We start from the raw sequence: 12151 nt of genomic DNA, 5'->3' as shown, positions 1-12151 counted from the left end.
ATAAGTTAAAAAAAACTCTGTAATTTAGGTGCAGTGTTTAGAAGTATGTATCAGATATGGACATTAAGATGAAACATTTTAGTTTTTGCAGAAGCCTGTGGTTTATTTGGGATTTTTTTGGAAATGACTGTGCAAGGCAGTATTTATGAAGTTGAATGAAAATTTAGGCTATACAAAGTTGCTAGTTTCCAAGCATATCTTCTTGTTTAACTTTCACTAGGCACCAGAATATTTGTTGGATCATCACAAATAATTAAACCCGTGGTGCAGTTTATTTTGTAGTCTTGTTTAAGTATGACACACCTAAGGCCCACATGTCAAAAGCATAGAACTTTGTTTTTAAGATTCTACTTTCTATTAGAAAGGGTCATTTAAACATTAGAGTACTTCATATACAATATCATTTAATAACAAATTATAAGACTTTGGCTAGCAAGTATTATAGAATATAGTTTTAGATTTTTAAGCAGTCCTTTGCTTGGTCACATCAAATTTTAAAGAATGTTAGAAATGGGTCATCACTAGATGGCAGTCTTTCTCCAGTTTTAATTCATTTATTGCAGGGAAGGGAAATACTCTTGGTTCAAGTTCAATGTTGACTACCAGTATTAGGTGAATTTCAGGAGATCTGTGGCCTTTCCAGAATTTAAGGCTTGTTATTTTTGTTTTTAGCATTTTATATCTGATGGCTGGTTAGCATTAAGTCTGAGATATATGTGAAATGCTGATTTAGGTTGAACTGTTAGGTACTGACTATAATTATAATTGCCTTTTCCTATGTTAGGCAATTTGAAACAAACTTTTAGGTTTTTAACCCTTTGATAACCAGATGAAAACTATGGATATTTCCCTAAAAACTTATATATATGTGCTTCTTCCTATACACACAAAATCCACATAAAATATGGAAATTGTGGTTTTCCATTTGGGTACTCATGGAACACATGTTAATTAAACACAGTCCAAAACTCCTGTTTTAAGTGTAGGTTTTACATTTTATTCTAACTTTTTAAGTTCTCAGCATACTCAGGAGATCCACTATATAAGCCTTTCATATTATTCAACATTATTATAATTAAGAGAGTATTAGATTCATAAACAGAGAAAGCAATGGCACCCCACTCCAGTACTCTTGTCTGGAAAATCCCATGGACAGAGGAGCCTGGTGGGCTGCAGTCCATGGGGTCGCTGAAAGTTGGACACGACTCAATGACTTTCACTTTTCACTTTCATGCATTGGAGAAGGAAATGGCAACCCACTCTAGTGTTCTTGCCTGGAAAATCCCAGGGACGGCGGAGCCTGGTGGGCTGCTGTCTGTGGGGTCGCACAGAGGCGGACACGACTGAAGCGACTTAGCAGCAGCAGTAGCAGCAGAATCATAAAGGTCCTAAAATAGGAGAAACAGGTGGGGCCCTAGTGATAAGGATGTAGAAAATACATTAGCTGTTTACATTGTTCTGAAAAATGTTTGATGTTTACGTTATTATGATTGGACTTGAAAGTGGAATTGAATTGTAGAAATTTAGAGCTAGGCTGATGCTAAAAAGAATTTATAATTGATTGCTTCCTATTTCCTAAATGAGAAAGCTGAGTGTCCTAGAGATTAACTCCTAGTTAATCACATGGCTAAACACCAAGGCCACACAGTCAAGGCAGCTAAAATCCACTTTACCTTTCTTTCATTTTTACTTTTTTAAATGGAAATTTCAGGTAGCTAGGGAGGCACTATTAACATGAATTATGAACTTCTTAACTTTGAGATTTTCTTCTCCTTGAGGTTGTCTTTTGCATATTAATGTAGCTTTTTGGAGGGAGAACAATAGAAAGTTTTACATTGTATAAGAAAGTATACTTACTACTTAAAAGTATTGTTGGGTCAAGATATAACTGAATTTGAAACCAAGAGGCTTGTCTCAATATTGAGTAATAATCTTCTTACTCCATTTAGATGGTTGGATTTTCATTGGTTATTTCTCTTCTTCAAATGGCCAGGAACACTGGTGGCTTTACATGGAAATCTTTCTTTTTCTTTCCTTTGGAGGGGGAACAGTTAGGCTTGTTTGAGGTTAGTTACTCAAACCTTGTTTGAGGTTAGTTACAGATAGCTCTATTAGGCATTTTAATTGTTTTAATTGTCAAAGTAGGGGTTGTTTATAATTTATTTGAAGATCTCTTCCTTTTATCTATTCATAAATAAATAAATGTTCAGAATTTTTACTGTAATCCAAACTTGTATATGTATTATCTTCTATGATTACTGCTGAGTTTTGGGTAATGGAACTGATTTGCTGAGTCAGGATGGTAATCTGGTACCTACAAATGATGTGCTGTGTGTGCTCAGTTGCTTCAGCTGTGTCTGACTCTTTGTGACCCTAAGGACCATAGCCTGCCAGGCTCCTCTGTCTGTGGGATTCTCCAGGCATGAATATTGGAGTGGGTTGCCATGCCCTCTTTCAGGGGATCTTCCCAGCCCAGGGATTGAACTTGCATTTCTTGCATTGGCAGGCGGGTTCTCTACCACTAGTGCCACCTGGGAAGCCTAAATGATTATAGAACCAGATAATGTTGGTAATGAGCAAAAGTATATTTGTTGAATAAATGTCAGAGATCTAAGAGTTCGTAGAGATAATGTTCTTCCTAGGTGGCACTAGTGGTGAGGAATCTGCCTGCCAGTGCAGGAGATGCAGGAGACACAGGTTTAGTTCCTGGGTCCATGAGATCCCCTGGAGAAGGAAATGGCAATCCACTTCAGTGTTCTTGCCTGGGAAATCCCACGGGTGGAGAAGCCTCTTGGGCTACAGTCCATGGGGTTGCAAAGAGTTGGACACGACTGGGCGACTAAACAACAGAGACAACAATAGTCATTCATTTAGTCAGTGAGTGTTTACTTACTACCTATTACCTATCTGGCATTGGTTTAGAGGTAGAGGTGAATATGGCAGACGAAGTTGTTGCCCTGGAGCTTACAATCTAATTGGGATGGGTTGGGGGGAAGATAACAAACTGGATGAGGAGGAGGAGAAAATTGTTTGACGATATAGGGAATGAGTGTTATTAGCATATGAAAAGCAAAAAGAAAGTGCTTGAGGCAGGAAGAGACTAAAAAAAAATCCTCTGTAGCAGGAGCATAGAGGATGGAGGAAGGCAAGGCTAGAGGTGTGACTTAGGGAGAAACAACATTAGAGAAATAATCAGAGGCTAGATTATGTGGAATGTTATAGGCCATGATAAGGATTTATGACTTTTATTCCTTTTGTAAAGAGAAGGAATCGGAGAGTCCGACTCTTGCGACTCCATGGACTGTAGCCTGCCAGGCTCCTCTCTCCATGGGATTCTCCAGGTTAGAATACTGGAGTGGGTTGCCATTCCCGTCTCCAGAGGGTCTCCCTGACCCAGGAATCTAATCTAGGTCTCCTGCATCGCAGGCACATTCTTTACCCACTGAGCTATGAAGGAAGCCCCTTGAATAACACAAACAAGAGGGTAACATCTGAACTACTGCTTCATAAAGGCCATTTTTACTGCTGTGTGGAGTATCTCCTTTGGGACAAGAAGTAGCGGGAGTGAGGGGTGCCGAATAGAGAGTTTTACGAGGCTATTGCTTTGGTCCAGTGAGCCAGTGATAGAAGTTTAGACTAGGGTTTTTATTGGAAATGGTGGGATGGTGGTTAATTTTAAGATATGCTTTGGAGGTTAAGTTGTTAGGACTTACTAGTGGATTGGATGAGGTGTTTGATGGAAAGAGGTGCATTGGGAGTGATTCCTGGATTTGGATATTTGACTTGGGCAACTGGATATGCCATTAGCCGTGTTGGGTAGCTGAGTGGTAGGGAGCTTTTCGGAGGATCAAGTTTGGGATTGGAGATAGTTTGGTGATAGATGATTTTTTTCTATGTTAAAATTCAAGATGATTTTAAAAAATCCAATTGGAGTTGTTAAATAGTAGCTAGGCATTTGAGCCTGGTGCTCAGGGCAGTGCTCAGAACTGAAGGTATAGATTAGGAAGTCTAGCACTATAGTAGATGGTATATATCCTAAAGACATGGGATCAGCTGTCATTTCTTGGTGAGAGAGCACAGCTAGGTAAGAGAAGAGCTGTTTGGAATATTTAGAGAAAGAACAGAGTAGGAAGAGTCCAGGAAGGAGATCAAGAAGGCATGCCAGTAAGATGATGAAAACCACTTAGTGTGGCATCATTGAAGTCTGGAGAAAAGAGTGTTTCCAGAAGGAAGATATATTAAACCATAGCAAATGCTGCTATTAGGTGCAGTAAGATGAATGCTAACTATTGGGAGGTGAGGAGGTAGAAAGAAATTTTGCTGGGAAGAGAAGCAGCAGCATAAGATGGTGGCTGGAGGGAAATGAGTAGGTAAAGATGGATTTCATAAAGTCATGTTTATATATTCAGAGAATGATTTAGTAGAGTGGACGAGATATATAACTCAGGTTAGGAATGAAAGGGGATAATTGCAGGAGTAAAGTTCTTAGAGACAACAAGAATGACTATAGATAAACACTTGATTTTTATTGTTACAAGAGGGTGGACAGAATAGGAATTTTAAATGTAAGCAGGTTGGTTGAGGGGAGATGAAATAATACATATATATAGATAGCATATATATATATTTCTGTGAAATACAACTGAAAGTGACAGAGAGGGTGGACATTTGAGGAGTGGAAAAAGTAAGGTTTTCATACATTTTAGAGACTACAATGTGATTTTTTTTGGTGGTGGTATTGGGTGGGATAATTTTAATATTATTATCTAGTGATGTTTGGCTGCCCAATTTAAATTTGTCATCAGATATAGCTGCACTGAGTTTAGCGGCACAGTTGTGTGATTTCTTTCTAGCAATCTCAGCTTCTTGAGTATAATCTTGGAGTAAATGTATAGTTGGGTTTTTCCAAAATTAAGTTTTTCTAGATTAGTTTAACTGAGAAAGAAAGGTACCGAGGAATTATAATGCAGTCCTTTTATGATGAGAATCTATGATGATTACTGTCAAACACTTAAATATTTTTCAATAAATAAGGAAGTAAAATTTTAGATTTTCCGAAAAAAAATTCATCAAGCATGGGGGCAACATTAATACAGTTGAATTACTCTGTGGTTTATGTAACTTAAACATCTGATTTCCAAATAAATTTGCTTGTGGGTTTGTGGTTTTGTTTCTCTTTCTTAGGTATAAATCTGTGTGTAATCTTCATGGCATTTTTTTTTTTTTTTTTGTAAAAGGTCTGTCTATGATGGTGAGGAACATGGACGATTCATGGAGAAGCTTGAAACTCGCATCCGCAATCATGACCGAGAAATTGAGAAAATGTGCAACTTTCATTATCAGGGCTTTGTGGACTCTATAACAGAACTGCTGAAAGTGAGAGGAGAAGCCCAGAAACTCAAAGTAAGGAGACTCTTTCTCTCTGTCTTGGGGTTTTGGTTAACGTTAAAAGAGTAGGGACCGCATTACCAGTTCCATATTTGTGGTAAAGATTTTTGAATAGTAAGAAAGGGATTTGTACTGAAACATAGATAATTGGGATTACAGCTTTTAGCTGAAAAGGATACTCTTTTAAGTTAAAATTTATTGAGGATAACTACATGTGAATGAAAGCTAGTAATAAGAATCAGTTTCTTCCAGATAGAAACTTAATTGATCCTTCAAGTCATCTGTCTACTTCCTTGCTAGATAAAACCCATCACCATTGAATGACAGAATTGCAAGCCATGGCTGCAGAAGTCTTTGCGGCATGGCAATCTGAGGCAGAGGAAAAAAACATTGTGATAGTTGTGGAAGGTCTTCTACCAAAGTATGGAAGTTCTTTCTTGATAGGACTAACTCAGGTTCAGGAGAGAGGGTAGCTGTATTGGTTTTGTCCCTGGCATAGCAAATTTCCTTATCTTGGGTAACTGACTTTGCTACAGAAGTACTACTATATTTGATTATGGGATGCTGTCTTAGTGCCTTTTGGGGGGTATTATGAAATAAACAATATTGGCTCTATAAAATCACCCAAATTCTGAAGTCCAAATCACAGTGGGTCTGCAAGGTTTCAAATAGGAATCTATGGACATGTATAACAACTATTTAGTCATCATAAGAAATATAATGTTACAAAGAAAATTAAATCTCTCTTTTTTACCCTTCTCAGTGGCTTTCTTTACTCTACCATTCAAAAATAGCAAATCTTCTTATTTGTTGTTAATGTTCTTTAATGCTTAACTATTATAATTGAAATTAAATTAATTTCCCAGTCAGTTTACCAAATTTAATTTCAGGTGAATTAAAAAGTTAAATGTAAAAAATAAAACCATAAAGAAACAAATAGAAAAAATAAGTGAATATTTATGTGATTTTGGAGAGTGAGGAATGCATTTCTAAACACAATTCCTAAGCTAGAGAGAAAATATTGATACATACAATGATAGTACAGTGAAAGAACTTTCTACATACAAGTTAACAGTATAAAGATAAGTAATAGATAAAATATTTACAAATACATATGACAAATGATTGATATCCTAACAGAAAAGATCTTTATAAATTAATAGGAAAAATATGAACACTAATAGAAAACAGAAATGTTTCTTAATGTACAGTTTACATACAAAGAAATAGAAGGGAATTCTACATATTGGAAATAATTAAATACAAATTTAAACAATAAAGTGCCACCTAATAAAATAACAAAAATGAAACAAATGTTAATTAAAGTTGGAGATGATACTTGTCAACTGGAGAATGCCTGGTTGGAGTGGAGACTGTTACAGCTTTTAAGGGGAGCAGTTTTATGTATCAGTACTGAAAACTTCTCATGGATCACTGCCTTATCATGATGAAGGGGCTTGTATAACTCAGTGAAGCTATGAGCCTTGCTGTGCAGGACCACCCAAGATGGACAAGTCATATTAGAGAGTTCTGACAAAATGTAGTCCTCTGGAGGAGAGAACGGCAAAGCACTCCAGTACTCCTGCTATGAGAACCCCATGAACTGTATAAAAAGGTAAAAAGATATGAAACCAAAAGATGAGCACCCTAGGTCGGAAGGTGTCCAATATGCTACTGGGGAAGAGCAGAGGGCAATTTCTCATAGCTCCAGAAAGAATGAAGCAGCTGGGCCAAAGCGGAAAGATGCTCACTTGTGGATATGTCTGGTAATGAAAGTAAAATCTGATGCTATAAAGAACAGTATTGCAGAGGAAGCTGGAGTGTTAGGTCCATGAATCAAGGTAAATTGGATGTGGTCAAGCAGGAGATGGCAAGAGTAAACATCAACATATTAGGAATCAGTGAACTAAAATGGACGAGAAAGGGAGAATTTAATTCAGATGACCATTATTATACCTACTACTGTGAGCAAGAATCCCTTAGAAGATATGGAGTAGCCCTCATAGTCAACAAAAGAGACTGAATGGCAGTACTTGGTTGCAACCTCAAAAACAGCAGAATGATCTTGGTTCATTTCTAAAGCAAACCATTCAACATCAAAGTAATCTTAAGTCTGTGCCCAGCCACCGATGCCAAAGAAGCTGAAGTTGATCAGTTCTGTGAAGACCTAGAAGACCTCCTAGAACAAACACCAAAAAACATGTCCTATTCATCATAGGGGATTGGAATGCAAAAGTAGGAAGTTAAGAGATACCTGTAGTAACAGGCAAGTTTGGCATTGGAGTACAAAATGAAGCAGGACAAAGGCTAGCAGAATTTTGCCAAGAGAATACACTGATGATAGCAAACACCCTTTTTCAACAACACAAAAGAAGACTTTACGCATGGATATCACCACATGATCAATACCAAAATCAGATTGATTGCGTTCATTGCAGCCAAAGATGGAGACACTCTGACGCTCTGTAGTCAGGAAAAACAAGACCTGGAACCGACTGTGGAACAGATCATCAAGTCCTTATAGCAAAATTCAGGCTTAACCTAAGGAAAGTGGGGAAACCACTAGGTCAGTCAGGTATGATCTAAATAAAACCCCCTATGATTATAGTTAAAGTTAAGTCACTTAGTTGTGTCCGACTCTTTGCGACCCCATGGACTGTAGCCCACCAGGCATTCTCCAGGCAAGAATACTGGAGTGGGTTGCCATTTCCTTCTCCAGGGGATCTTCCCGACTGAGGGACTGAACCTGGGTCTCCCGCATTGCAGGCAGACGCTTTAACCACTGAGCCACCAGGGAAGCCCCCTATGATTATAAGGAGGTTACAAATAGATCTGGTAGATCTGGTAGACAGAGTTCCTGAAGAACTGTGGACAGAGCTTCCTAATATACAAGAGGTACTGGAAGGAGGCAAAGTGGTTGTTTGACGAGGTTTTACAAATGGCTGAGGAAAGAAGAGTAGCTTAAGGCGAGGAAGAAAGGGAAAGGTATAACCAACTGAATGCAGAGTTCCAGAGAATAGCAGGGAGAGACAGGAAGGCCTTATTCAATGAACATTGAAGAGAAACAGAAGAAAACAACAGAAGGGAAAAGATTAGAGGTCTCTTGAAGAAACTAGCAATATCACAGGAAAATTTCAATGCAAAGATAGGCATTATAAAGGACAGAAAAGGTTAAGACCTAGTAGAAGCAGAAGAGATCAAGAAGAGATGGCAGGAATACACAGAAGAACTGTACAAAAAAGGTCTTAATGACCCAGATAACCACAATGGTGTAGTCTCTCACTCGGAGCCAGATATCCTGGAATGTGAAGTCAAGTGGGCCTTAGGAAGCACTGCTGCCAATAAAGCTAGTGGACGTGATGGAATTCCCACTGAGCTATTTAAAATCCTAAAAGGTGATGCTATTAAAGTGCTGCATTCAATATGTCAGCAAATTTGGAAATACCAGCAGTGGCCACATGACTGGAAAAGGCCAATATTCATCCCAATTCCCAAGAAGGGCAGTACTAAAGAATGTTCAAATTACTGGACAGTTGCATTCACTTCCCATGCTAGTAAGGTTATGCTCAAAATCTTTCAAGCCAGGCTTCAGCAGTACTTGAATCAAGAACTTCTAGATGTCCAAGCTGGGTTTAGTAAAGGCAGAGAAACAGGGATCACATTGCCAACTAAATCACAGAGAAAGCAAGGGAATTCCAGAAAAAAACTTCTGTTTCTGATTCATTGACTGCTAAAGCCTTTGACTATGTGAATCATAGCAAACTGGGAAACTCTTAAAGATATGAGAATACCAGACCATCTCACCTGTCTCCTGAGAAACGTGTTTGTGAGTTGAGAAGCATCAGTTAGGACCTTATATGGAACAACTGACTGGTTCAGAATCGAGAAAGAGTGCGACAAGTCTGTATATTGTCACCCTGTTTATTTAACTTATATTCAGAACACATTATGTGAAATGTTGGGTTGGATGAGTTACAGGCTGGAATCAAAACTGCCAGGAGAAATATCAACAATCTCAGATATGCAGATGATACCACTTTAATGGTGGAAGGTGAAGAGGAACTAAAGAGCCTCTTGATGAAGGTGAAAGAGGAGAGTGAAGAAGCCAGCTTAAAACTCAATATTAAAAAAACGAAGATCATGGCATCTGACTCCATCACTTCATGGCAAATAGAAGTGGAAAACGTGGAAGCGGTGACAGATTTCCTCTTTTGGGCTTTAAAATCACTGCGGATGGTGACTGCAATCATGAAATTTGAAGACGATTGCTTCTTGGAAGGAAACTATGACAGTCCTAGACAGTGTGTTAAAAAGCAAAGACATCACTTTGCTGACAAAGGTCCATATAGTCAAGGCTATGGTCTTTCCAGTAGTCATGTACTGATGTGAGAGATGGACCATTAAGAAACCAGAGCACCAAAGAATTGATGCTTTCAAGCTGTGGTGCTGGAGAAGACTCTTGAGAGTCCCTTGGACCACAAGGAGATCGAACTAGTCAGTCCTAAAGGAAATCAAGCCTGAATACTCATTGAAAGAACTGGTGTTAATGCCTGGGCCACCTGATGCTATCAGCAGACTCACTAAAAAAGACCTGATGCTGGGAAAGATTGAAGGCAGAAGGAGAAGAGGGCAACAGAGGATGAGATGGTTGGATGGCATCACCGATTCAGTGGACATGAACTTGCGTGAACTCTGAGAGATGGTGAGGGACAGGGAGGCCTGGCATACTGCAGTTCATGGGGTCGTAAAGAGTTGGACATGACTTGATGACTGAACAACAACTGAAAACTGCAAACAGCAACAAATGAAAACATAGTTTTCATTTATTCTAAAGCTACAGGTGCATGTACAATGATGTGCATGTGATTTTTTTTTTTGATGGCTAAAACTTTAAAATGTCCCTGAAAGTCATGTGCTAGAGGATTAGTAAAATAAAGCATGGTATATCCATTTAAAAGAGTAAGAAACTACATTACTGCAGAAGGATATCTGATAGGAGAACGTTTGCTTAATGTATAAAAACAGATTAAAAAATATGAACAATTCGGTTCTATTTAAAAAGTTATACTGAATTTTAGGGGACTGAAAAGCCTCAAGTGGACAGAAGTATCTGAAATATGTGAAAACAAAGATACGGAGCTTCTGCCAGGAGTTGTATGTGCTGTTTGTCCTCACTGAGCTTCCCAGCTTCCCATCCACCCTCACCTTGTGCTGTTCTTGATGCCTGTGTTCGAAAACCTCTCTCTCTTCCTCGGGTGCTTAGTTCATGATAGGCAAAGGGTGCTGTGTCTCTGGTTACTGAAGTAGTCATGTAGTGGAGTACTTGAATATTACCCATAATGTTCTCTGTTAACACATGGGAGACTGCCCTAGGGTCATCCTTTCAGCTTGTGTGAGGAGCCTGTGAAAATTCTTGAACTTTAGGAAAAAGTTTAGAAAATGGAAAAGGTTGAATATTACCTACTATCAGTATTATTTGAACATAGCAATGAAATTTCTGTGTTCTCTAGAATGCCAGTTATTTTTTTTTTGATTCACTCCGTGTGTGTGTGTGTGTGTGTGTGTATGTATGTGTGTAGGTATGTATAAATATATACATATATCATATGTTCTCTGAATCAAGAAGTAGCATTCTAGACAAACAGAATATAGTAGCCTTTATTGAAATAAACATGGTATGTTTCTACATTTATTTATATCTTAATTATTTAAAATCCATCAAAGAGGTTTTAAAATTTTTTTTAAAATTCCTAAAGTATGGTAATGCTTTTCAGATGACTTGGAAAACATAGAACAAAGTTACATATAGTTCCAGTATATATTACAATTCTGTTTTAAGTAGATAATTTAAGATTTTTAATTGGAGTTTTAATATCAAACTTTCAGGAATTCATAGCATGAATAAGCAGAAAAGTAGAATACAGTAACCTGAAAAGCAGTATGAACCAATTCAACATAATTAAGATTTATACAGTTTTCACACAATAGCAGGATACAAATTCTATTCAAGTTCCCATAGACTGTAAAGCAGGAGACACTGAAACATATCCAGAGACATAAAATAGGGCTTCCTAGGTGGCTCGGTAAAGAATCTGCCAGCTAATGCAGGAGACACAGGAGACTCGGGTTGATCTCTGTGTTGGGATCAATCTCCTGGAGGAAGAAATGGCAACCTACTCCAGTATTCTTGTCTAGGAAGCCCATGGACAGAGGATCCTGATGGGCTACAGTCCCTAGGGTCCCAAAGAGTTGGACATGACTGAGCACACACGTGCAAATGCCAAAGAAAGTGAAAAAATTTCGTGGTCTTTAGGTATTGGAATCACACAGAATCTGTTCTCTTATCGCAGTTGAATTATGTTAGAAATCAATTCCAAAAGGTACTCGAAAATATCCCACATATTTTCAAGTGTAATGTGACATTTACCAAGAGAGATCTTGACTTAGCCATTGAAAGCCTCAATAAAGTTCAGTTCAGTTGCTCAGTTGCGTCTGACTTTTTGCGACCCCATGAATCGCAGCACGCCAGGTTTCCCTGTCCATCAACAACTCCCAGAGCTTACTCAAACTCATGTCCATTGAATCGGTGATGCCATCCAACCATCTCATTCTCTGTCGTCCCCTTCTCCTCCTGCCCTCAATTTTTCCCAGCATCAGGGTCTTTTCCAATGAGTCAGTTCTTCCCATCACGTGGCCAAAGTATTGGATCTTCAGTTTGAGCATCAGTCGTTCCAGCGAATATTCAGGACTGGTTTCCTTTAGG

The 12151-nt window shown here is 38.4% G+C and overlaps 1 protein-coding gene across 2 annotated transcripts in view; it reads left to right on the top strand.

The window, feature by feature from the left end:
* EXOC6B (exocyst complex component 6B) overlaps positions 1 to 12151 on the top strand; it is a 708301-nt gene that overhangs the window by 81393 nt on the left and 614757 nt on the right. For both annotated transcript variants that reach the window (XM_012173630.3, XM_060412346.1), the window contains one exon: positions 5238 to 5403. In XM_012173630.3, coding sequence (XP_012029020.2) covers positions 5238 to 5403 — 166 coding nt within the window. The remainder of the gene's footprint in view (positions 1 to 5237; positions 5404 to 12151) is intronic.

Source organism: Ovis aries, chromosome 3 (genome assembly GCF_016772045.2).
Source record: "Ovis aries strain OAR_USU_Benz2616 breed Rambouillet chromosome 3, ARS-UI_Ramb_v3.0, whole genome shotgun sequence".
Taxonomy (NCBI): domain Eukaryota; kingdom Metazoa; phylum Chordata; class Mammalia; order Artiodactyla; family Bovidae; genus Ovis; species Ovis aries.
Note: the sequence above shows the minus strand (reverse complement) of the source record. Positions and strands in the feature narration are given on the sequence as shown.